The following is a 27,862-nucleotide window of genomic DNA, read 5'->3' on the forward strand; positions in this document are numbered from 1 at the left end:
AATTATAAATGAATGACAGTAAAAGAAGGGATGAGATGATAAGTGTATCTGAGAGGTGCAGATAACGTGAGATAAGAGTTGAAAGGAGGAAGCAAGTAAGTCCAGAAAATGTGGTCAGCAAAGTCTTCAGGAAGGCAAGATTATATGAGCCAAAACTTGAAGTATGAAGAATTTGGAGATAGAGAAATGGAGCTTACTCCCTTGCCTGTCTGGCCTCTCTCTTTATCCCTCCCTCCCTCCCTGTCTTTCTTTCTTTCCTTCATATTTTAGTTGGACAAAAATAGATAGAAAAAGAGCAGGGCAGAAGGGTGCCATTTCAGTTACAAGAAACAGCACAGAGGTCGAGCCGAATGGGCCATTAGGGCCTAGAACAGTCAGGTGTTGAGTGCAGTGTCATGGGGACACCAACCACTTGGAGACACAGTCAGGCTGTGCCAAGGTGAGAAAGAAGGCACTGAGGACAATGGAATTGTGCAGGAGGGACAGAGGAAGCCCAGCCTGTGGTCAACTATGGATGACAAACAGTTTTATAAGAGTGAAGAGGGTGCTAATGAGGGACAATATTATAACAAGAGACCTACTATGTATAAACATGTAACATATAATATTAATATATATTACATATATAATATCAATATATTGTATATTAGATGACTATATTATAACAAAAGGCTTACTGTGTGTTCATATATATATATATACACACACACTTATTATATGTGTTTTATATATATATATATATATATATATATATATATATATATATATTAAGGGACTATACTGTAATAAGGGACTCATATAATTAGGTGACAATAAGGGACATGGCTGGCCTCTTACAAAATCCATTGGTGCTGCCCTTGCTGACCATCCACCTCCAATCTTCTTGTCCCCAGGCATCTAAGGTCTTCTGCTGCCCCCAGATGCTCAGGCCAGCCCTCGGCTAACTGTCCGATCTTTAGACACACACAATGCCAGTAACTAATGTCTTCATGTGTCACATCCCCTCTCCCGTTCATTCTTCTATTCCTGCCTTATGCCAAACACAGCACGGGATCCTTGGTGATAAAGTGATAAAAGAGAAATGGCTCCCGTCTTCATGAAATGTATACTCTCCCTTAATGTATAATCTTCTTTAGGAAGATTTCACATTTCATGAAGACAGGACCCATTGGGTCCAGCCGTCTGCCTCCTGGATGGGGCTCGCCTGGCACCATGGGAAGAACAGACCACTTGCAACTAGAGGGCTGCACTCAAAACCCAGTCTCACCATATGCTACTGGGTGAGCCTGATCAACTTACTTACATTTTCAGTATCTGTTCCAGTTTCCTAAAATGGGGATAATGATTCTCCTTCCCCTGCCAGCCTCACAGGATTTTTGATTTGAATCAAATAAGGAAAGCTGACCTGCTTTAGAAGCTGTACTATGCAAATGTGAGTGATTAGTATGATAATTATCCTTCAGGAGACAAGGGTTGCAAGTCATCCTTATTTGATGGGGTGAGGGGGATTCAGATCCTAGCGTTGCTAAGCTCCTTCTGAAAAATACCCACCCATTCTAGACCCCAGCTGCAACACAGCAGGCTGCAAATCAGACCCGGTATGTTCACTGGGCTCCTGCACTCAGCTTCAGCTTTAGAAGCAAAGCAGAAAGCCCCAGGGGATTCCTGTCCTCTGAAAGGATAACGCATAAACTGAAAATTCATAAATCACTGGGACGCTCTCGCCCGTAAGCACATTCAGTGAAGTGAGGACTTTTAGTGCCTGTAAAATTTTACTCTGAAGGAAAATTACTTTAGTTCATGAAACCTTCCTGAAACCTTGGTACCTTTCAATCCGTGGGGTTCTAGGCATGTCCCCTCCAGGTCCCCCTCCCATCTCACCACTTCATTCCTGACCCTACCTGATAGTTCTTTGTTTCCAGCCAATTGGAATATGGACGGTGGCCTTCTTTACTGAAAGTGATTGACAGTGGTAACATAGTAAGGATGCTAAAACATACTCCTCGGGGAGTGTACACAAGAGTGCATTCTTCAGTCTCAGCAGAGTCTGAATTCTCGAGCCCTCCTCCCACTTCATGAGGCATATCCCCCAGGGAACAGAAACTGAATATTTACACTCCACAGCCCAACTGATCCCCAGTCTAACAATGTCTGGGCACCAACTGGGTATCCAGAACTGTGCTAGGTATATGCCAAGTTCAGAATAACATAAATGGTGCTCCCTGCCCACCATGAGTTTACAATCTAGCTGAGAGGACAAGGAATAGGACAAGGAATTGCACGAGAAATATCAACTTTGTCATCTTGTTCCATTGCACGCAATTTCACAAAACGGTTATCCCGTTCCCTACTTTTTTTAAAGGGCAGATCATTAACTCTGTGGTTCAAGATAGAACCTCAGCATGACCCCTGAGTCCACCCTCATCCCACACTTAGCAAGACAAACATCAAGTCCTCCGAAATGTGTTGCAGTCCACTGGATCATCCGATTTCCGGTCCTCATAATTTTTTCATTCATTCACTAAGCAAATATGTATGGAATGCTTCCTCGTGGCCAAGTGCTATGGATTCAGCAGTGAAGACAACAAACCAGCTTCTCTGCCCTCATAGAGTTTATATTCTGGCAAAGGAGATAAACAAACACATAAGTAGGTAAGTGACATAGTAGTCAGATGATTGTGGGTCAGATGATGGACATATTAGAGCAAGTGCTCATATGCAGGCGTGGTCCAGGGCTATGCAGGCTGAAGCAGTATAAAAGGAGCCCAGGAAAGTTCTCTGTGAAAAACTGACACTCAAGCAAAACCCTGAATGAGGTAAGGGAAGAAGCCATGTGGCTATCTGGGTAATAAACATTACAGGCAGAGAAAAAGGCAAATGCAAAGATCCTGAGGCAGGAATGTGCCTGACATATTCAAGAAACAGCAAGGAGGCCAATGAGGATGGAGCTGAGAGACAGGGAGAGCAGTAGGAGATGAGGTCCAGGAAATTTGGGGAGGCTTAGACCTTGCTGGGACTTGTGAAGGACTGGCTCTTACTGAGTGAGATGAGAAGCTACTGGAGGATTTTACTAGAGGACTTAAGTTTTCACAGGGTGCTTCTGGTTACTGTGTTGAGAGAGGCATCGAGGAGACAAAAGTGAATTAGGATCCTGTTGTAATCAGCCAGGTGAAACACAGTATGGGGTAGACCAGAGCAACAGGAAAAGAAACATGATCGGAAGATATTTTGAAGGTAGAGTCAAGAAGATTTGCTGACAAATTGGATATAGGGCGTGAAGGAAAGAGAACAGTCCAAAATGACCCTCAGGGTTTGGGACTAAGTAATTAGAAGCATAGAGTTGCCATTTTATGAGATGGAGACTGTAGGAGAAGGAGGTTGGGAGGAAAGCTGAGAAGTTTAGCTTTGGACATTAAGTTTGAGATACCTAAGAGAATTCAAGTGGAGAAGTCAAGTAGCTGGATAAATGAGTCTGGAGTTCAGGGCAGAGAGTCTGGGCTAAAAAATATCAATTTGGGAGTTGTCAGTGATTAGATGGTATTTAAAGACATGAGACTAGGTTAGGTCACCAGAAGATGGAGTGTGGATAGAGTAGAGAGATAAGGATCAGAAGCTGGGGCCTTTTGGGCTTCCCTGGTGGCGCAGGGGTTGAGAGTCCACCTGCCGATGCAGGGTACGCGGGTTCGTGCCCTGGTCCGGGAAGATCCCACATGCCGCAGAGCGGCTGGGCCCGTGAGCCATGGCCGCTGAGCCTGCGCGTCCGGAGCCTGTGCTCTGCAACGGGAAAGGCCACAACAGTGAGAGGCCCGCGTACTGCAAAAACAGCAAAAAACAAAACAAAACAAAACCTGGGGCGTTTCAGCACTGAGAGATCGGGGAATGAGGAGGGAAACCAGTATGTGCTTCAACCTCTCAGAATTGGCACACTGAATGTCTGTGTCCTGTGCGAACACTCACCAAATGGTACTTACTACGGAGGAGAAGTCTCTCAATAAGCAGATGAACATGATGGCCTTCTGTCGAGGCCAGTAAGCCTTTCTCCCCAGATCCCCCTGTTTGCTCCGTGGGCTCCTGGGTACAGTGGCTACTGTGGCAGAGATGGAGGCTTTGCCTATGTTTGCCATGGACTTCCCCTTGCCAAGGCTGACATGGGCATTGTCACTGCAGTTCCCAACCTGCCAAGCTCAGAAACCAGTGCTGAGCCTCAACATGGCACCTGGTGGCAAGTTGATTGCACTGTCCCCCTCCCATCACATAGAGGAAGCAATTCCTTCTCCTTGGACTTGCTTTCCTTGCCTGCGGTAAATATGCTAGAATCAAAATCTTTCCATTTCAGAGTGCCTTATTCACCATCATGACATCCCACACAATTGCTTCTAACAAAGAAACTCATTTCACAGCAAATGAAGTGTTGTCATGGGCATGTCCATGGAATTCACTGGTCTTCCCACAAACTACATCTGCCAGAAGCAGATGACCTGGTACAATGATTGAACGGACTTTCAAAGATTCAATGACACAACTAGCTAGAAGCCAGCACTGCATGAGGTTGTGGTGCTGTCTTCTAGGATGTGGATTCGACTAGTAAATGGCCAAAATACAAAGGTCTGGGAATCAAGGGGCAAGAGTGGGAGTGCTCCTCTCATTATTCCTCGCAATAAGTCATCACAGAGTATTTCTTCACATCCACACAACTTTTGGCTCTGTTGATAAATCTTGGTTCCTAAGGAGAAAAAACACCTGTTCCATTGAACTGGAAGCTGAAACTAATACCCAGCTATTTTGAGCTTCACATGCTACCACTGAACCAACAGGAAGAGAGGAGGCTACTTATGAATAGGGGATGGAAATGGACACTCAGAGTAGCTAAAAGGGTGGACTGTGCTGTCTGTTTACTCTCGGCCCGCTTTCCTGCCTAAGTATCATAGGTAACCAGGACCCTGAGAAGTGTATTTCTAAGACTCTCCTGTCATCTGGCTTCCAATTCTGCCAGTGGGGGTGGGGTCACTCTGGGGACATGTGGACAAGGGAAAAGCTCCTCTCCTCACACTTTGTTTTGGGGTGACAAGACAACAGCAGCAACAGAGCCAGTGGTACCAACAGCAGCGGTGCTGGGTCTCAGTGACATGAAGGGCTCGTGCAGCTCAGCACAGCCCCAGGAATCTCGGTGGGAGAGACCCTCGGCCTCTTGTACTGCCCGTCCTCCTCCTGCACAAGGGGGTAACAGTTTCTGCAGTTACCAAATTTAAGCAACTATATTTTCTCCTTCTTGTTCCTCCAGCCTTGCCGGCACTCTTGTAAATCAGTTCCTTGCATTCAAGGTCTTTTCTTGAGAAATACCTAGAGTCAGGGACCCTCACTGACACAGAATGATCTGTGAAGTTAGAGGAAATTCAGGAGAGCATGTGTTCTGGAAGCCAAGAAAAGTATGGGCTTCAAGGAGGAAGGAGTGATTGGCTGTGTGAAATGCTTCCGGCAGTTCATGGACAAAAAAGATGAAGAATGGACCATTGGATTTAGCTACTAGATGACTGCAGAGACCTTCCAAATAACTAGTTGACTTAATTTCTGACGTTCACCCCTCTTCCATCCTTACACCAGAGTGACCTTTCTAAAGCAGAGGCTGAATCCTGTTGCCTACTGCCAAATAATCTCTAGTGGCTTCAGGCCGCCTTTAAGATCAAATTCCTCAGCATAGCATAAAAGATCTTTCTCAACCTGGCCCCAGTTGACATGTTAACCCTCTTCTAGAGCCACTTTCACAAAATAACATCTAACATCTAGCCACACCAGAATACCCACGTTTCTCCTTGTTCCACGCTCCCACACTTTCACACAAGCTCTTTTCTCTCCTCTGGAAGCCCTTCTCCCACTCTCCACCTGAGGAGCTCATTCTTTAGGGCCCAGCTCAAATACCATCAACACTCTGGTGTCTTACCTGTCCTCCAGGACAGAATGGATCCCCCGTCACCCATGCTCCCCTACCTTGTTGCCCATACTTCCAAGTATGCTACTCACTAGATTATACTGTAATTTTCTATTTGTATATGCATCTCCACCATGCAGGGATGTGCTCCTTCAGGACAGACCTTGTTTTTCTCATTATTATCTAAGAGTATTATCACACTCTTCATTAACATGCTGCCTATTAACTAACAGAGATATGACACATTCGATGAACTGAAAGTGTTGCCATAGGCATTCAAAGGAGAAGATGGGTCTGGGCTGGGGTGATCGAGATGTCCTCCTAAAGGATGAGAGGCATAAGTAAGGTCCTGAGAGATGGGTGGGGAATGGAAATTCCCAGCCCTCTTCTTCCTGGAACATCTTACACAGTTTTTCAAGGGTATCTTTTTTTTTAGGTAAATTAGGAAGAAAGAATTCAAAATGGGTATGAAAGAACTTCAAGAATGTCCACAAGAGGGTAAGATAAAGGGAACACACGGGGCTTCCCTGGTGGCGCAGTGGTTGAGAGTCCGCCTGCTGATGCAGGGTACGCGGGTTCGTGCCCCGGTCCGGGAGGATCCCACATGCCACGGAGCGGCTGGGCCCGTGAGCCATGGCCGCTGAGCCTGCGCATCTGGAGCCTGTGCTCCCAACGGGAGAGGCCACAACAGTGAGAGGCCCGCGTAACGCAAAAAAAAAGAAAGAAAAGAAAAAGGGAACACACGGGCAGGGAAGGAAGATGGTGAAAGCAACCTTCTTGTATGACTGCATTAAGTTTTCAAGAGTTGGTATTCTCTCGGGACGCCTAGAGAGGACAAAGATATATACCTGTACCTGATGGGATGTGGACTAAAGAAAACATTACACCTGCAGACAAAAGCACGACTTGATTAAGTAATCTAGACAAGAGAAGAACAGACCTAGAAAGGGTAGAGGTGGGGATGCTAATAGATGCTGAGCACCTACAAAGTGTCCAGCACTGTGCTTGGTGCTCTATGTGCATTACATAGGCAATGGGCATAACCACAGTGAAGGGTAGATATCATTACCCACATTGTCCAGATGAGCAAACCGTCCAGGCCAGGCAGCTAGGGTGAGGTAGGAGTCAGAACCCAAACATGGGCATGTCTGTTCCCCCATGATCCAAGGAAGGGATCAGAGATACGGAATTTAACAGGTATGAGTCAGCTCTATTTAAAATGGGGCCATTGTTAAGAAAGTACTTTGCAGAATGTGGTAGCTGAACAAGGCAAGTGGCAGACCAAGGAAATGAAAATGCAGTGTTGTTGAAACAAGGAGCTTGTGAAAAATGGCTGTTGAATAGTGGGAGGTTGTTCTGGTTTTGTGTAAAGAGCCATTAAAAATGAATTAAAAATCCATTCCCTCTCATTCCCTAAGGGACTCTGAAAATGAAAGAGACAGCCATCTCTTGGAAATGATTTAGGTAGCATGCAGCCCAGTAAGGGATGGGGGGATCAAATTAGGCCAGAATTCCCTGCCAGTGTCTGTACTACACGATGAGAGCTCAGCAGAACCAGAGTTAATTAGCTCAAAGTATACCATTAACTAGGAGTCTGAGCTCATACCTTTCTATATGTCCATCATTCCTTCAATCCAACCACCACCAGCATCACCCTCATGAGGAGGCGAAGGGCAGAAACAGGTGTGAGCAGATGAGAGATGAAACCATGGCTCCAAAGCCACTAGTGTGAAGCTTCCAGAGATACTCAGCAACACAGAGGAAAATATAAGCTACCTGTTACCTTGGTAATAGATCAAAAGCTCTAACCCAGACAGTCTTGGTGTGGAATCCAGGCTCTGCCACTTACTCTCTGTGTAACCTGAGGCAAGTGGCCAACCCTATGGAGCCTCAGTGTCCTTATCCAGAAAATGAAACCAGTATCATTCCCTTCACTGCACTGTTGTGAGGATTAGGATTATGTGCCAGGCACATTCTCAGGCCTCGTCATATATTAGGTTCCTGCCATCCTGGTTTGTCTCTGAGCAAACCAGGTCATTTGCCCACCCAAGTAGGAAAATGCCATGTCCCAAGAGGGAGCACGTCACTTCTTTAGTGATGACAACTTGCAGCTCAGAAAATAAAGAGCAACCTCACAAGGCCTCTCACTGATGTAGAGATGAAAGCCTGGAGCACTCCGAGTGCTGGTGCTTGCTGTGTGTGGATGTGCATTGACAGCCTCAGCAACGGAAGATCACAGGCTCATCAAGTCCATTTTGCCTGGTGTGTGATCCTACCCACCCGTCACTTTTCATTTTGGGGCCTGTCTCCACTGGACCTGCCTGTAGGCACGCATACTCCCTTTCCTTCCGCCACTCCTGTCAAGGGGCATCATTCCCTCTTAGGTCTCAGGAGCTGAAAGAGCTCTCAGCCAAACCACTGTAGCTGCTGAACCAAGTGGATTTTCGAGGGATAAGCAGATATCCCCAGATTGGAACTAGCTACCAGTGCAAGAGACCAAGAGCAGGGATTTGACTAGATGGTAAGATGCCTCAGGGCCACACAACGGTCTGTCCTATTTTTCACTACTGTATCTTCAGCACCTGGGACAGTACCCAGCATGTCCCAGATTCCCTGTATACAAGGGTGGAGTGAATGACCTATCATCTAATCCTGTGATGTGGCATTTCTCACAACCTGTCTCCTATTCAACGCTACAAATTACTACACAGTGTCTCTTATGGTCGATGCACCACGCTCAATGCTGTGGAGGATGGAGGGATGAAGGACACAATGTTCCTGACACTTTCAGTGCAACCAGAGAGATACACATTCATACGACTATCTTCAGTGAAAGCTGGAAGTGCTCTGACTTACACCAGGTTGTAAGTCATTTCACCTATTGTCTCATGGGAATCTCACAGTAACCCAGCAAGGTTGACATATGATAGAAATGAGTGATTCCCTAACAGGGATGAAGAAGAGGATTACTCTCCATGAAAATTTTTATAAGAGGTACTATTTGAACTGGCTTATTTTTAGTAGGTGAAGAAGGCAACAGCCTTTTCAGATTAAGGATGCAGCATGAGAAGACACAATTAGGTTGAAATTGCCTGTCATGTTCCAGGCCTGGGGCGGGGGGTGCTGGGGTCTGCAGAGGTTAGAGCTTCAGGTACATGGAGAAGGAGATGGAGACCCAGGCTGGGGTAAGACAATGATGATTTTAACTACTAGGTATGTAAGTTTCTATTGCTGATGTAACGGATTACTACAAATAAAGTGGCTTAATACAAACGTATTATCTTACAGCTTTGGAGATCAGAAGTCCAAAATGGGTTTCAAAGGCTAAAATCAAGGTGTCAGCAGGGCTGTATTCCTACATTCCTCCTGGAGGCTCTAGGGGAGGATCCGTTTCTTGACTTTTCCAGCTTCTAGAGGCTGCATGCATTCCTTGGCTCCTGGTCCCCTTCCATCTTCAAAGCCAGCAATGATTGGTTGAGTCTCACACTGCATCACTCTGACTCTTCTTCCTCTCTTTTTCCCATTTAAGGATCCTTCTGATTACACTGGACCCAGCCAGGTAACCCAGGATAATCACTTTATCTTACACTCAACTGATTACAACCTTATTTCCATCTACTCTCTTGTCTCCCCTTTTCTATGTAATCTAACATATTCACAGGTTCCAGGGATTAGGACATGGACATCTTTTGGGAGGACACTATTCTGCCTAGCACATCAGGTTAAAGAGTTTCAACTCTCCTCAGTAAATAGCATAGAAATGTCTACTGTGCTTGAGCAGGTGAATAATCAGTTGGCACCTGCATTTTGGAAACAAAACTGTCAGGGGTATGAAGGGTGAATCAGTGAGGATGAAAAACAGGGAGTCTGGTGAGAAGGATATTACAACAGTCCCAATATAAGAGATAAGAGATCTGAACTAAGACAATGGCTGTAGAGAAGGGAAGAAAGAAAGGGGAGTGGGGAGCCCTATGAAAACTGTTGCTAAAAATTGCAAATAGTGTATAACAGAAAAGCATGGAGTCAAAGATGCCTCTGAGGTTTCCAAGGAAGTTAATGTGCTTCATTTTAATTCGAAGGCTTGGGCTTGAAATCCAGCTCCAACACTCGTGGGAAGACCATCTCGTATGTTCCCACAGTCTAACCCTCATTTCGTGCCCCAGCTTGGTGGAACGGGTTTTCACGTTACTTCCCTGCATCTATGCATCCTCCCATTGCTGGAAACATGCTCATGGCCAAATTGCTCCTTCTGTCCTATCTTGTTCTTGCCCATTTGCCTAGGGGACTGAAGGGTCTGTTTGTTACTTCCCGCCCAACTGCCTGAACTTCTGAGAATCTTCTTCCCTCAATTAACATTTCCTGGCCTCATTCACATTTCTGGTTACCTCTTGAGCCTCTTTAGCACACTGCTTGCTTGGATCTCACCTGCGGGTTGCCCAGAGAATTTGACCATGGCAGCCACATCCCAATACCAAACAGGTGAAGGGCCATCCCATTCATGAGGTGGGAAGTGGGGAGGGGGTGTCCATTTTAGTCTCAAGCACAAGCTCATGGACAAGCACTTGATCAAAACCCAGAGTTCTGAATCACAGAGTAAAAGGATCATCTACTCAAGCAAGAGAGTACTCATAAATCCCAGACGTTAGAGGTAGAAAATATTTAGGGTATGTTCAGGGCCATGCCAGACCCAGAGAAGAATGGCTCCCCTCTGGTCTTTTGCAGTTGCTAGCATTACTCTAGCAGCCAAACCAATATCCCCACTAGAAAGGTATCCGGATTGCCTAAAATAACGTAAGCCTGGACTTTGTCTCCACGTAACTCCTTGGAAAGGAGAACCTCCAGTGGCTGATGGTGGATGATTTAAAAGCCCTCTCTCGTGTAGCCTAGGACATAATAACAAAGAACACATAATTTATTTGTATTGATTCACTAGCACACATTTGATCATATCTACTTGTCCTTCCTTTGGCTAAGAATCCATGGCCATGGTCCTGAGAAATTTATCTTTCACAAAATATCTCCGTAAAAAATAAGTTCCTCACGTATCTTAGCTTCCGCAAAAGAGTCAGGTCAGGGAGACTTGCCAAGGAATAGGGGAAAGGGAGTCTGCAGCCTCCTCGTGTGCTGACCCTGGTCTAAACAATCTCCCTCCCACAGACAAGGTGTGCTTGGACATTAAAGCTTCAGTTCTGGGACAGGGACTGTCAGATACAGAAACAGAAATTAGGGACAGATCAGATTCTCGTGCTAGAGGAATAAGGAGCACAGAGGAGCTGGTTGGATTCTGAGACAAAGAGAAAGAGTACAAAATAAGGAGCAGACACACGGCATAAAAGTGCCCAGGTGTCAGCACTGCTTTCACTTAACCTTGAATGAAGGTTATTCATCCAAATAACCTTGTGCTGAGCATCTACTATGTATCTGGTTCTGCTGGAGAAGCTGGAAAAGGTTACACAGTTTTTTTTTTCTCCAGAGACCCTAAATCTAATGGAAGGGGGAAAAGGCAAGTAAGCAAGTATTTTATTTAATGTGATTTCTAGTGTACTTACTGCACTAACTCAAAAATTTTGTGACTCATAATTCCATGGTGTAGTAGCTCCTCTCACTCCAGAATAAAGCAGAAAATCATGGGAAAAATAAAGAGAAATGGCTTTCCATTTTAACAAGGCTGATCAACTTGGGTGGGCACAAGGAACTTTTTTTTTTTTTTTTTTTTGCCATACGCAGGCCTCTCATTGTTGTGGCCTCTCCCGTTGTGGAGCACAGGCTCTGGACGCGCAGGCTCAGCGGCCATGGCTCACGGGCCCAGCTGCTCCGCGGCATGTGGGATCTTCCCGGACCGGGGCACGAATCCGTGTCCCCTGCATCAGCAGGCGGACTCTCAACCACTGTGCCACCAGGGAAGCCTGACAAGGAACTTTAAACTTGATGTTGAATGTGTTGAATGGATGCCTAGAAGGAAGCCATTTGCTTTAAATTGCTGTATCCCTTTGTAGGATTCCTCCCTTAGCCTATTTAGTTGTCCTCAGCATCAATGAGATTGACTAGATAGCCCAAAAGAAACACAAATCCTACCCTTCGTCCCCAACAACATGCATGTGTCCCTTTCTTCCTCCCAGCATCCACCGACCCACCCTTCAAGCACCAGCTCAAGCCCCATCCCCGGCAGAGAGTCATCACTCCTTACCCCAGTCCAAACTCATCTCTCCATTTATGGTCAACTTATTTCCCAGTATCTCCCATCCCACATGCTTATCTTATAGTTTGACCTTGACACTCCTCCTATTGAGTGGTAGATGGAGTTCATTTCCCTCCCTTTGAAAGCAGGCTTATCTTTGTTATATTGACCAACAGTGCATAGGGGAAGTAGTGCCAAGTGACCTCCATGGTTAGCTGTGCACTCTTAGGATAGTTGCTCTCAAGGTGCCAGTGCCATGTGTGAGGATGCCCAAACTGGACCACAGTAGGGAAGACCACATGCAGGGGCCATAGTGTTTCAGCTCACAGCCCAATTGAGGACCCAGTGAAGAGTGAGCATCGGTCACCAGCTACGAGGGAAGACAGCTTCAGATGCCTTGTAGCCCCAGTTGTTGAGTCAGCCTCAGCTCTGAATCTTTCCAGCTGAGGTTTCAGACATGGTATACATAGTGCCCAGCCAAAATCCTCAACACACAGAATCATGAACATAATAAAATGTTTTCCTTTTGCACTGCTAAATTTTGGGGTGGTTTGTTATGCAGAAAAAGTACCCAGGACACCACTCATAAAGCACGTGCAGCATTTAAGGCTTACAGTCTTTATGCACGTGGAATTATTTTTCTAATGACTTAATTTATGTAGATCTAATTTCCATAGACAGATGATTGTAAACTCCTTGAGAGAAGAGATTAAGAACCTATCAGACATCTTCCTACAGGTAGACTAAATACCACCTGCCCTAAAGAGTGTTTATCAAGAAACCACTCAGACCTGCCCACCTCCTTTTGGAACGCCACATCTCAAAGAGGGCACGATCATCCATTCAGCTGTCCAAGCCAACCTACTATATGCTGCTATATTCCTCCCCACACCACATGCAAACCCACCCCGTTACTCTGCCCCTAATGTCCGTATCTCACCCTTCCATGCATGGCTACCACTCCTTCCCAAGTTCAAATTCTCATCCTTTCTCATGAGCTCTATTGTGTCTACCTCCTTACTGGTCTCCCTGCCTCTAGTCACACAAGTCCATCTTCCACAAGGGGCCAGGCTGCCTTCCTCACACGCACATACGATCATGTCATTCCTCCAAATCCTCAGTGACCCCCCTATTGTCTACAGGGTAGAATCTGAAGTGAGTGGCAAAGCACAGGGGCTTTCAACCTGGCCCCAGCCTAAGTCTCTAGGTCTCTATCCTCATCTCTTGTCACTAGCTCTTCACTTTGTGCTCTACTTTCTGTACTATTCATATGAACCCCAGAACCGAGAAAATGATTTCAGGGACTTTTTTCAATTCTCTCCCCAAATGATACATAACCAGGGCATTCTGGCTTAATTTCTCTCTCTTTCCCTCTTTCTCTCAGTCCTCTTTCAGAACACTGTCTAGGGTCTAGACCTGTGCTTCCCAATTACCACTATAGCCTTAGCTATGCAGGATTACTTAAATTTAAAAAATAAAAATTAAGTACAATTAGTATTAATAGTTCAGTTCTTCAGTCATGCTAGCCACATTTCAAGCACTCAACAGTCACAGGTGGCCAGTGGCTACCATACTGCAAAGAGTAGATTATAGAACACCTCCATCATTGCCCATAGTTCTAGTAAACAGTGCTGGTCTAGAGATTCTCAGCTAAGAGTTGTTCTTCAAATGTACTCTGTTCTCACTTGCCCCCTGCTTTTTCCTCACCCAAATTACTGGAATGGTGGAGAGCCAGATTCTCCATGCTTCCCAGAATCCATGCCCTCTCCCCCTGGGAACAATGTCCCTTTGGGGAAGCAGTTCTCCCCATAATGAGCCATGTGGTTCAGGTGGCATGGACCATGCATTGACCCATCCTCTTAGTTTAAGGAGTAGGCTCTATTTGGCCTAAGCCAATCCTCCATCCCACCCCTATGGCACAGTGACTGGTTAAGGGAAAAAAACATGTTACCTAACTGGAGCCAATGAAATCCAACATGAGTCTTGCTAGGGCTTCTGGGAAAGAGGACCTCTTCCTCCCTCAGGAAACATCATAACAAACCCAGTTCTTTTAATAATATAGAATAAAGAGATGAGTTATAGAATGGCTATAGCCATTTTGCTATCTTGAAGGGAGTTCCTGAAGTTGCTGAAGGAAGACAAAGTGGGACCGAGGATGCAGCCAACATCGCACAAGCCAGTAGAAATACTAAGGGAACCTAAGTCCTGGATAATATCATTTGAGCGGCTGGATCAAGCCTGATCTGATGAGGCTATTAACCTTTTACATTAGATCAGCCAATAAATCCTTTTGTTTCAGCCCATACCTGTGCTTAACTGTTAAACTTGAAATACTACTCCCATCTTGTAAGCCTCACATAAAAGTTATCTCCTCCATAAGGCCTACCAAGACTCTTCCAGACAGACTCTATTACTCCTTCTTTTATATGTCCCTCCATGCATCCTAACATTACATCAGTGTTTTACTGAATTGTAATACTGATATTTTATCTTCTTTCTACACTATGAAATATTTGAAAGCAAGTTTTGAGCCTCTTGATCTGTGTTATAAATAAACAAACTAACTAAAATAACTAGTTAATTAAACCCTAACGTAACCCTATCTGATACATAATAGATGCTTAAAATATCTGTTAATAAGTAAATATTTATAGGATAAATAGAGGTCTATTGATAAATTTCAGTTAATAATAATGGCAGTAGGAACATTACTCAACATTCACATCCATTAACACCTTTCATCCTCACAACAATCCTATGAAATGTAACTGCCATTATTGTCACTTCTTACAGGGATGAACCAGAGTCTTACAAAGATTAAATCACTAATCAAAGTCCCACAACACATAAATGGCAGCGCCTGGTATATTCTTTCCTCTGAAAAATTTGGCTATTCCCTCCCGAAGTTTTATATTCCACCTCCTTCCTGATTAAGGGTGTCAATTAACTCAGCAGTGTCAACATCACTAAAGTTCCCAAGGCAGCTTGGCATGTACCAGAACCTCTGCTGGAATCTCCTCAAGGCTAAGTTAAAAGTAAACCCAACAAAATCCTCAAGAGAGAACCACAGAGTCAACCTCAAGCCACTCTTTTTTTTTTTTTTTTTTTTTTTTGTGGTACGCGGGCCTCTCACTGTTGTGGCCTCTCCCGTTGCGGAGCACAGGCTCGGGACGCGCAGGCTCAGCGGCCATGGCTCACGAGCCCAGCCGCTCCACAGCACGTGGGATCTTTCCAGACCGGGGCACCAACCCGTGTCCCCTGCATCGGCAGGCGGACTCTCAACCACTGCACCACCAGGGAAGCCCCTCAAGCCACTCTTTATTCCAAGCTCAGTGGTCAAGGAAGACACAGGAACCTGCAGGTCTGGTTCCATAGCTGTTCAAGCAAGCTCAGCTCTTTGGGAGTGAGGCCCTGACACTCCTTCCACAGTCCCTGTCCGCCTCCCCGCTGTCCTGAAACCTGGGTCCACACCCACGCTTTGCATCACACTCCTCCCTCAGTTTCTTATTCCTGGCCACCTACCTGGCAGGGCTCAGGCTCTGGTTTTTCTTCTAAAATTGGAACTTTGACTCAAGAGAGTAGGTTCCGTGTGGGTAGGAGGTGAACTGGGGAAAGGGAAGGGACATGCCTGCTATCACTGTCCAGGACACTGAAGGGTCCAAGTGGAGAGTATGTGGCTCCACTCCAAGGAGAAGTTAACCCAGAATCATAGCAGAGGGGTCATTCAACCAGCTGGCATGTGTCCAATATCTAAAATGTGTCATGTGCTTCTCAGGCATTGTAGGCATATGGGGGAGGGAGTCCACTGAGACAGGTAAGTGAGTAGGGGGCTGGGAGCAGGAGAATGTATGGGGGTGGGTCAGAGAGAAAGAGAGATGCAGATGCAGGTGTGTGTGTGTGTCTGCATGTGAGTGCCTGTGTACAACATATAACACGTAAGGACCTCTCTAAATGTGGCGCACGGACCACGTGAATCAGACTCATCTGAAGGACTTACAAAAACACAGATTCTGGAGCCCACTCTTTATACACTGAGAGTGAGAACTCTGGGAGCTGGGACTGGCCATCTGCATTTTACAGGCCATGCCCATGGCCAAGGCCGCACTGGGCTGAGTCTTTCAGAAATAACAAACCTCCTCCAGGCTTGGGAGCAAAGGACATACACTGCCCCCGAAGACAGGGAGCTGGGTCCACAAAGGTGGGTGCAGAAGTGCTCACCGGAATCTGAGCAATGTGAAATCTTGGTTCCTGGGCTGAAGGCTCGGCTGCCCTGCAGCTCTGACAGCTGGGTGCCCTCTAGGGTTGACCTGTGCCCAGAGGTGGCCTTCCCTGGGCAACTGCCTGGGAGCTGTAGGCTGTTACAAGGGCTCTGTTCCCACACAGACCTGAATTATCTGCGGGAGCCTCCAGAGGAGGCCAGAGGGCACGACTGCCTCTGGGGAAACTGGATTTGTTCCTAGAACCCCAGTAACTCAAGACAATCAAGAACTACACGAGCAGTCCTTCCAGAAGATACTGGGTGTCGGGGCCATGGGAAATACCAGAGTAGGGCCAAGGTGACGGGCGCTACACCGCCTCTTGTAATGACTCGCAACGTTTATTCCCAGCCAACCCAGAACAAGGAGGATGAATCTCCCACCTTAACGGCCTTTACGCATTTGAGATCTATGGTTCAGCCAGGAGCCTCCCTTTTTACATATGAGCTCAAATTCTCCAGTAGCCTCTAATTAATGCAGCTCTGAGCAGCATGAGGTGCAGCACAAATAAGGCCCCACCCAAGGGTGGGACAGATGTGTCACACCAGATACCCAGTATGGCAGGATGCAGCCACGGGAGGTCTACAAGCCATCACTGACAATACATTCCTGTGCTGCAGTGTGGACCCCCCTGAGCAGAGCTCACCTCCACCAGGCAGCCAATGCCTGCACAGGCACCCCTGGATGCTGAGGAGGATGGAGTTCTCAGGATTAAGTCCTAGGCTCTCCCCCAGCCAGTCTGGAGGAGGTAAGCCCGTCAGCACCACATAGCTGTACCCCAGCTCCTAAATCGGGGACTGGCACGAAAGAGGCATTCAACAAACATGTGTTGGCTGAACGAAGGCAGGAGCAAAGTCACAGGTGGTTAGTGAGCTCCTGGGATGGATTCTATTTAACGGAGAACAAATTATCCCAGAGACTAAATGTACAGTAGTCAAAGCCTAAATCACAGAAAGCAAATAGTCCTGGGTTCCAATCCCAGCACCACCACTTCCTGCATGCCCTTGGGCATGTTATTTAGTCCCCAGAGCCTCCTTGTCTGCCTCTGCACAAAGGCATGCGGACCCCATAGGGCTGCCAGGCAGAACAAAGAAGAAAACTCTCAACCCAGAACCCAGCATCTACCATATAGAAAGAAGTTGGGCGGTGTTAGTTGGCATTAGAAGGAACTCCAGAAAGCCCCAGTTCTCTAAAAACGCAGAGGAGAGAAGCTATTCCAGAGAAACCCTCCAAGTACAGTGCTGTTCTCCCTGTCATCCAGCGGAGGAAGCTCAGGCTCAGATAGGCTAAGAAACCTCCCCAGCTCACCCAGCGCAGAGCCAAGATTCAAGTCCATGCAGGACCTCAAGGCTGTTGCTCTCTCCTCAACTCAGCATGGTGTTTAAAATTCTCTGGTGGCTCTGGAAGGTGACCTGAACAGAAGCCAGGTCCTGCCTAGCTCCATGGGCACAGCTGAGAATCCACTAAGCTCACAAACTCCCTGCGCTTGAGTGGACCTGGGGTAGCTGTCATTTCTGTAATGTGAAAACACGCTGTCAGGGAAAGAGCAAATACAAGAACAAGAAAAACTACTAGCAAAGTAATGAAGCTTGGTTGTTTTTCCTTATATTGCAAAGGATAACCACTGGTGGTCCAAGACCAGAAGCCGTGCTTACAGGCACCAGAGAGAAATAGAGATGCCTGAAAGCAAAGAACAGGTGGTGTATAAGGGAAGAAGATCAAGTGCCCAGCAGACCATCTTCAGCAGAATTCTAGAAAAGCACATTAACTTGTTTCTGAAATGCTGGGATACCATCTGAATTAGTGAAAATTAATTTTGAAGTTATGAAGTGTAAGAATATTCTAAAGAAATGGATATCCTCATATCCTCCTGGGAATACTGTACGCTGGCCCAGGCCTGCCAGAGAGCATTCTTGCCAAATGACAAAGCTATTTATGCCCATAAACCTGCTAATTCCACTTCGGGTAATATACTCTTATATTCCGAGGAACTCATTCAAAAAGAAAAAAGAAAAAAGCTACTTGTATGGAAATGTTCATAACACTGCTCTCCGTCACAGGAAAACAAAAAACAATCAACCTAAATACCCAATAGCACAGACATATGCAAGCAATAAGTAGCATATTCTATGATGGATTCCACATTGTTACTACAAATTAAAAACTGAGGACTTCCCTGGTGGCACAGTGGTTGGGAATCCGCCTGCCAATGCAGGGGACACGGGTTCGAGCCCTGGTTCAGGAAGATCCCACATGCCTCAGAGCAACGAAGCCCATGCGTCACAACTACTGAGCCTACGCTCTAGAACCCACGGGCCACAACTACTGAGCCTGCGTGCCACAACTACTGAAGCCAGTGCACCTAGAGCCCGTGCTCCGCAACAAGAGAGGCCACCGCAATGAGAAGCCCGCGCACCACAACGAAGAGCAGCCCCCGCTCAACACAACTAGAGAAAGCCCGCACGCAGCAACAAAGAGACCTAATGCAGCCAAAAATAAGTAAATTAATTAATTAATTAATTAATTTTAAAAAACCTGAAACTACATGGTCTATTTTAATACAGGGGGAAAATGTAGAAACATACTTAAGTTATAAATTAGACCAAAAAGTGTGTTCATGATTATAGCTATATGTAAATATGTATATCCACTGATAAGCTGGTGTTTGGTATTAATGACATTATATCCTATGAAGGTATATGCGTAATGAAAAGTTATTTTTGTCTTATGTATTGACTTAGCCTGAGACCTACCTAAAAAAATGTGTGTCTAATATGTAATTGTGGAAATGCCAACATATTCTCCTTTATATATGGCCAGAAGTGACAATCAGACAGAATAACATTTTTAAACAGATAATTAGGATCAAGATGAATCTACTCTGAATCTCAATTTCAAATCTTTATTTATTTATAGTTAAGTGTGTCCAAGAATGTTATGCTCCAGGATCCCCAGTGACCGACTTCCCCAATTGTTCTTTGCTACTATGGTTAGCTATTATTAATCCCTGTGGCTTAGCTGACACACTAGCAATAATCAGGTACACTTATCCTTCTTCTATTAGTACTGTTTGTCTGTCCTGCCTCCTCTTTCAGACTGCAAGCTTTTTGTGAATAAGGACTGGGTCTTCCCTCTTCTTCCAAGTATACCCACAGAGAGCATCTTACAAGTTTTCATTCACAGACTGGAGCTCAATTAGGATTTGATGATGAAGAGAAAGAGAAAAGGAAGGATCATAATTATCAACTGTATTTACAGCTATAATAATGCTGGGAGACTTAAAACTAGGAGCTAAGTACAAATAATCAACTTGCTGTGCTGTATTTTGGCACATCTTGAAGCAAATAAAATGTTCTCCATATCCATTAATTAATAAGTAGCATCTAGTATATGCCCTAGTGATAGATAAATTAGACCCGATCCTGCCCTCCTCCAGAATGTTTCACATTTAGTGAGTTACATACATGAACACACAACAGTAATCGAAAGAGAGTGCCTTTGATGGAGGTTATTTAGCAGGAGATGCTGTCAGTGAACAGAGGAGGACAGTCAGGTCAGGCTTCCAGGAGGAGGAGTAATACCTGGGTTGAGTCTCAGAGGATGATTAAGGAGAGGAAGATATGGAGAGAGGGGTTGGCAGAGGAATAGGATGAGGGCAGAATTCCAGGCAAAGGGAAGAATACCTGCAAAGGCAGAGGCATGATGATCAAGAACAAATAGATCTCAAACACAGGGTTTGAGTTAGAGGCAGCTGAGGCTGGGTCATCCCAAAAGCCTGGTTTTTGAGGAGGGTCTCAATCGGTTATTTTGGGTAGTGTATATCCTTAGAATGAGAAAGGAGGGCAGGAAGATGAGCGGGAAGGAATACAGCAAGGGCAAGTGACCCATCTCACTGCAGCTAGGGAGAGAGGTAACTTTCTGAATACCAACTCCAACATAAAAGGAAAGCAGAATCCACTTCCCCAAGACACCACAAAACTCAAAACACCACCACTCCCACTGCAGTGAGGAACCAGCAACTTGGAAGCTATTCAGACAAGAGAGATTCTAGTGGAGTGTTACATGATTAAGATGGCAGAGAACACATACCAATTCCTACCTGGTAAAGTTGCAAAGTTAGTTACTCTGGAATAGAGTGAAAAAAAAACATCTTGAGTTTTCCTAAACTACTTATAGAAACCAAGAAAGAAAAAAAAACTGACTCCCCCAAATACACCTTGATAGTGAGACAACTGTTTTCCTGCTGGAAGAAACAGCTTTTAGAATTTCCAAAATGTTCATGACAACGATAGAAGAAAAATACCTTCTCAACAAACCCATCAAAATGCTGTTGTCCTGGTTACTAATTTTGCTTCAGAGATGAATTATTCATCTTTAATGAAATTTCTCCCAACCTAGAGCATCTTCAGTGGAATATTCTCATTTACAGCCATCAGCTCCACCCATGGAGAGAGACCAAGGGGTACAGAAAGGACCAATGTACCCAACCCCAAAGAGAGGAAAGCCTCCATACTCCTGGGATGTGTGATGTGCTCACAGCCAATTTATCCTGGAAATGAGCTGATAAGGCCACAGAAATGGGATGCCTCAGGTTCAATCATTTGATAAATATTAATGAAGCCTCTTCTATGCTCCAGCCACTGAGCCAGGTGTGTACAATATATACACATATAATATATAGCATATGTATATAAAATATACATATATATATATATATTAGTACATAAAATACGTTGTCCCTGTCAAAGAAATGAATATATAACTACAAATTGTAAAGATGTTCTCTGAATCAGAGAACAGTAAAGAGGATATCTTTCACACTGGGGGATCAGAAATGTTCTTTCTAAATGGTGGATGAATCATGAGAAGTAGCTGGCCATCTGAAGAAGAAAAGAAGGAAAATCACTGCACTCACAGGGAACAGTGGTGAAGACCCTGAGGCTGAAAATACCTTGGAATAGGAACCCAAAAGAAAGTCAGTGAGGCTGGAGGGTGGCAGATAAATGAGATGGAGTTGGGAAGGTGGTGAAGCAGGCAGGGGCCTTGTAGGACCCAGAAAAAGAAAACCATCCCAAGGATGATTTTGGAGCTAAAGACCAAGGATTGGTGTCTTGGAGTTAGAGGTGGAGGAAACCATGGTTCTATAGAAAAGAAAGAGACGGGCTCTTCTTTCTGTAGATAGATACATACATACATAAAATTCAGATACCTACCACCCACCTATCAAGGAAATGGAGGTGGAAATGGCCCACACTTCCTCCAAGTACTACTCTGCTTATCCCCTCGGAGGCTCTGCCTGCTCCCCTTTTCCAGCTGATTCCCGGGGAGCACCACAGCGTTGCCTGCTACCCCCTCACCCAGCCCCTGCCACAGACCACCCACTGGCCTGAGCTTCAGCTGGACCATCAAAGAGAGAAACGTGGTTCCAACCAGAACAGACTTTGTTGGGGGCTGGGTCTCTCGGGGCCCTATGTTTCCCATCCCACTGTACTAGTACCACCTCTTCACTCACTGGAGTATTTCAACATTGGATGTTGTTATTATTTAAGAAAACAAAGCTTTTATTTTTGGAACTGCAAGCTGGGAGTGCAGAAAGTAGAAAGGAAATAATATTTGAGTCAGTGAGGTTTTGTTTATTTGCTATTTTAACTGAAATAATATAACAAAATCTAGGTCAGAGCTTTTTCTACTATTTTGACTGCATCAGTAAAAGAACTGCTAGAGCAAATAAAATCCTGGAATAACTATGGACGGGCCTAACTCGTCAGGAACTGAGCACTGGGCTCTCTGCACCGGTTTCCTTTCTTTAACAGGTAAATGGTATCTTTGGAAGCAGGATAACTCTCCAAGGGAAACTGGGAGTCTCCATCTACCCCTCACCCAATCCTTGAAGGTGTCACTCTCAGATTAATCCTTTCTGATGCACACCCCTCGGTGGGCAACTCCCTTGTTCTCAAGATATCAATGGCTTCTCTACCAACCAACTAAGGTCCAGAGCCCTTAGTTTAGAACGCAAGGCCCTCTGATATCCAGCTCCCCATCACCTCCCTGCACCACTCCCCAAATGAACCTCTGGTCTCCCACCTGACTCCCTACTTCCAAGGCTCTTCCCAGGAGATGCTGCGCTTCGGTCATGCCAGGTCTCCCTCCTCCCTATTCCATAAGGCTCAGCCTAACTCGCAGTCCCTCTCCAGGGATCCAGTGACTAGGACAGCAAGCACAGATCTAGGTGGATGCTGTGACTCCGCTTTTGAGCTGGGTGACCTCGGGCCAGTTACTGAACCCCCGTAAGCCTCAGTTTCTTCCTCTGTAGACCAAGCACGAGGCCCCTGCCTTTCCAGGCACTTGTGAGGAGTAAATGAGGCAAAGCACTATTTTTCCTTCGTGCCTTATATCAGAACATCTCTCTTCTCAGAAACCAACCTCAACTCCCCCAGGCAGGCTCTTTCCTCTTACATATGCATCTATTATTACGATTATCATGTTGGTAGTAACCGCAGGTCTGACTCCCATGCTGCTGGGGTCTCTTTGAGAACAGGCATTCTGGCTCTTCATCTTTGTATTCCCAGGAAATGAACAAATGAATGAATGTGTAAATCACCTGGCCAAGTTCCTAGGGCACAAAATATACCAATGCATATTTTCCCCTCCTATATGGTATCTTAATATGTTGTCTTGTGTTGTAATTATTGTGTGCATGTCTTATCTTTTTCACTGGATTTTAAGTTCCTTGGAGCTATGGGCATGCCTTAGTCACTTTTAAATTTACTTTTTAAGACGCAGACCTACTAGAGAATGGACTTGAGGATGCAGGGAGGGGGAAGGGTAAGCTGGGACAAAGTGAGAGAGTGGCATGGACATATATACACTACCAAACGTAAAATAGATAGCTAGTGGGAAGCAGCTGCATAGCACAGGGAGATCAGCTCGGTGCTTTGTGACCACCTAGAGGGGTGGGATAGGGAAGGTGAGAGGGAGGGAGACGCAAGAGGGAGGAGATATGGGGATATATGTATATGTATAACTGATTCACTTTGTTATAACGCAGAAACCAACACACCATTGTAAAGCAATTATACTCCAATAAAGATGTAAAAAAAAACAAAAAATAAAATAAATAAATAAATTTACTTTTTAAATTTACATACAGGACAATTAACTTATTTTGGTATTCAGTTCTATGAGTTTTGACAAATGCATAAAGTTGTGTAAGTACCTTAGACATGTTTATTCCCTCTGGGTACTTTATCTCTCTATAAATGTTTACTGAATAAATGAATGAATCACTGAATGATGGAAACAATGAACAAATGCTTGCTGGGAAAGTTTCCACAATAGCCACCCAGATAGGTTTTGAGTCAAAGAAAATTCAAAGAATGAGATTATAACTGCTATAGCATTTTTCTGCAAAGCAATTTCTCAGTATCTACTGGAAATCTTTAAAAAAATGCTTATACCCTCCAGCCCAGTATTTCCACTTCTAAGACTATATCCAGAGTAAATAATCATATGCCCACAGTGATTTGGGCACCAGCAAGGACATAACAGCATTATTTATAGTAGCAAACCCTCCAAAACAACATATATACCCCACAATAGAGAAGTGGTTAATTAAATGGTGATACTTCCATATGATAAGATAAAATCATAGCTCCACATCCTTATTTTATAATACTGAATACAATGCGTCATTGTATAGTGTCAAGTGTAAAATACAATTTATAAAACAGTATACGTAATACTAACAAACATTTTGAAAATATATATGTATATATGTATATTCTGCATAATGACAATGTTAAATTAAAATTTTTATACAAAGTATTAACCTAATTTTACAAAATTAATGTGCATGTATGTTATTTTTTAAAAACTTTATTATAAGGAGAGAGGGCATTTTATAACAGCAAAGTCAGAAATTCCCCATCACTCAGATAATTTAAATTTATCCTAGGCACATAATAATGCAGCTCAAAAGAACCTTAACAAAAACAGCCAAAACTTCTACTATCCCCTCCCCCTTTGCTAGTATGTCCTAACAACTAAACTTTAACAAAAGGAGGGAAGGAAAAAGATCACGATCTCACAGTCCCAGAGTTTTCCATTTCCCCCAAACTTAAAAGCCAACAGTAGCCATAAAAACGTGAGAAAGTGAGGGGTTCTATATGAAGTTACAGATTAAACTGAATGACAGATGTAAAAAATAAACTGAAAAGTTTAACAATGCTTAAAATGAAACCCGCTTATTACAAAGGACAGACTTTAAAAACGTTTAACATCATTTTAGCTTCATCCTAATGAAGCAACCAAGTTAAAACAATGAAAACAATGACTCATATTTTTCCTTATTAAACTCCTGATCATTGTTGACTCCCATGCATTTCTAGTATTCAAATAATGATCTAAACACAGCTCAGATGGAAATAATGTACTTACATTGGCACACCAGGAGACTTCCCAATATTCTATATTTGAAATAACCATTTTTAATTAGCCTCTTACGAATTTTAAAACTAATGTTCACGTTTTCAATTCAACAAGTCTGTGGGTTAGTTTGCTTTTTGGTTTGTTTGTTGGTTTTGGGGTGGAGGTAGGGACTAAAACCAAAACACATTACTTCCAGAGCTGACAATAATACTGTAATATACAAGTAAACCTTCAAACTCCAGATTTGCTTTTTTCAGCCATCCCTTCATTTTGTTAACAAAAGTGGCCTCCTGTGTGTTTCTATCAAGTCCATTTATAACACCTTCAACATAGCGGAATGATAATTTCTCCCAAGTTCCGTTGGTACGGGTTGGGGAGTGGGCACCATGTAGAGCTAATGGGCGCACTGTCCCGTGGTGTGAGAGCACAGTTTCTCACCTCACCAGCACCTTCTCTCAAGGCCACCTCCCTCAACACAGTAGAGTTTCATTCATACTTTGGATTTTTAAACCAGAAGGTTGTTTTGGTCAATCCAAAATAACCCAAAGAGCTTGCTAAAGTTACATCAATAAGCAGCTTTTTATAGCAGGACTGAAAGAATTAAATAGAAGGCACAGTAGCACTGTAAAGCTTTTTCAGGTGATCATAATCTTTTTGTGTGTATATATGGAACCCAAACTTTCTTTTCTGTTGTTAAAAATGTCTGATGAGGGCTTCCCTAGTGGCGCAGGGGTTTGGAGTCCGCCTGCCAATGCAGTGCTCCGCGGCGGGAGAGGCCACAGGGGTGAGAGGCCCGCGTACCGCAAAACAATAAAAATTTAAAAAAAAAAAAAAGTCTGATGAACAATCCGAAAATCCTTATTTGTCTTCTTTCCCTTTCGTTTTTCTGTATACCATCTCTCGAAAACTGGCCAGAACCTTGTTTTCTCTCTTTCGTCTCTCTTCTTGGTTAAAGTATGCAAGGGCTCTCTTCTCATCAGCACTATAGATCTGGTTCTCTTTTCGCAGTCGCACAGCCTCCATTCGGCGATGCCTGCTACCACTCATTATGTAACCCAAGCATTCAAATGATGCAATTTCTTCACTTGTCAAGCCAATTTCACCTCTTCGTGGGATACGTTTTCCAGCTTTTACATATTCAGCCATAGCTGCACCTTCACCAGGTAACAAAGCATGGCCATAGTTCAAAGGTTTATCATCTTGAGAGGCAAGTGTTTTGGGAGCCTCTGGGCCAATCAAATCTGAGGGTTCTTCAGGCTTTGATCGATCCTTCCAGGGATTCTCCAGAAACTCTTCTTGGGACTCTTTAGAACTTGAATCACTGGAATCTTTTCTGCTCTTCTTAGACTTCTTTTTCTTGTATTTCTTCGATCTGCGTTTCTTCTTCTTTTCCTTTTTCTTGGCTTTCTTTGCTCTCCTTTTTGTATCTTCATCACTGGAGTCTGTTTCAGAATCAGAGTCACTATCACTATCATCAGAATACTTCTTGTGTTTTCTTTTAGATGATTTTTTCTTCCTCCTTTTCTTGGACCTTTCTTTTGAATGACTAGACTTCTTCTTCTTTTCTTCTTCTGAAGTAGTAGCTGAAGTGGTGTTTTTCTTTGGCTCTTCTTTCTCTACTGGTGTATGTTCATCAGAGTCTGGTTCTGGATTCTTTGGAGAAAGTCCCCATACTTCAGGAGCTCCCAATTCTCCAATCCTCTGTCTCTCACTTAATCTCTTCTGCCGCAGGCTCCCTTCCCTCTCCTTGTCCAGGAGGCTAGGCCATGGCTTGTCGCTCCCGTAGGGGCGTGAGTAGCCGCCATAATAGGCGGACGAGGAGGCAGAAGCGAAAGGGGCGCCCCGCGGCGCGGAGGGCCGCTCTCGAGAGCGTGATCGCGAGCGGGAGCGGTAGGACTGGTTTCGGGAGCCATGGCTGGGGCCACTCAGTTGATGGCTAAGGCCATTCCGGTCCCCGGACCGAGAGCAAGAGTGCGAGCGAGAGCCGCGGCCCCGCGGGAAGCGAGAGGATCTGCTGGGATTATGGCTCTTCGACGAACTGCGACGCTTCACCTCGGAGCCCGAGGCCTCCCACTCCGAGCTGCGGGAGCCAGACACCGGAGCCATAGCTGTTGCTGGGTCCCCGAAGCCGTGGGAGAAGGGGGCGCTCTCGCGAGTTGGGAAGATCACCGTTGCCTTGGCTCCCAGGACCAGCAGCCGCGACACCACCCGAGCCCGAGAAAACCTTGGAAACAGTTACAAGTACGTTGAGTACGTCAGCAAATTCCTTCCCCGGACCTAGGCGGTCCTGCCAATCGCATGTATGTTGATATAATCATCCGTGTGCAATAGGTGATTTTTATTTCCTTCATTTGTTTTCAGACTTTCAAATTTCTTATGATAGATACTCCTATTTCTTTTGTAATCAGAAGACAGTTATAAAAATAGAGATGAAAGGCTTTTATTTCTGCTTTAAAAAACTCAAACCTTTATTTCATCTCTAGATGATTCAGTGGTGGCTAAATTTTAACATTCAAGATGTGGCATATGGCTCTGCTTATAGGAGAACATGCTTTCTGTCTGAAGCGTGTTCAGAAATAGCCCATCCCACTGGTGGGTGACACATTTCCTGCACACCTACGGGAAGCAGCCCCTGTCCCAGAGGGCTGAGGCTTCAACGGTGGTTACATCAGGAGGACGTCAGATAAAGGACACCGGGGAGACTGTGGGACGCACAGAGTAACTTCGCCTTCACCACTAACGGGACCACCACTTTCCTCAACCTCAAGTGCTGGGACTGTGCTTTATTCACTTCTGTATCCCAGCAGCCAGCAGACTAGCAGCCCCGCAACAGATACCCGGATAACTCTTATTACATCAGAATGGGCAAGACATGAGTGAGAGCTAGAAGGTGGAGGAGTGAGGATGTGCTCTGAAACTGTAAAGGAGCCCTGCTTTCTTGGAGAACACACGTGTGGCCAACTGCCTGCAGCAATGGCCCCAACTGTCACACCTCCCTGTACCCAGGTTCATTTCCAGTCGAAACTTGCAGCTTCTCCCATCAAGAGTCAGGGTCTGCTGCTCCAGCCTCTGCAT

The 27,862-nt window shown here is 44.9% G+C and overlaps 2 protein-coding genes across 2 annotated transcripts in view; both read right to left on the reverse strand.

Moving 5' to 3' along the window:
- SORCS3 (sortilin related VPS10 domain containing receptor 3) overlaps positions 1–27,862 on the reverse strand; it is a gene marked incomplete at both ends in the record, with an annotated part of 607,736 nt that overhangs the window by 425,442 nt on the left and 154,432 nt on the right. The window lies entirely within an intron of this gene.
- On the reverse strand, positions 25,446–26,893 carry LOC308619721 (NF-kappa-B-activating protein; the record flags this gene model as incomplete). Its single annotated transcript, XM_081238804.1, has 1 exon — positions 25,446–26,893. The coding sequence occupies one exon, from the start codon at positions 26,891–26,893 to the stop codon at positions 25,646–25,648; it is 1,248 nt and encodes a 415-aa protein (XP_081094930.1). The 3' UTR covers positions 25,446–25,645.

The sequence above is a fragment of the Mesoplodon bidens genome (genome assembly GCF_964165515.1).
Source record: "Mesoplodon bidens genome assembly, chromosome: 1".
Lineage (NCBI taxonomy): Eukaryota > Metazoa > Chordata > Mammalia > Artiodactyla > Ziphiidae > Mesoplodon > Mesoplodon bidens.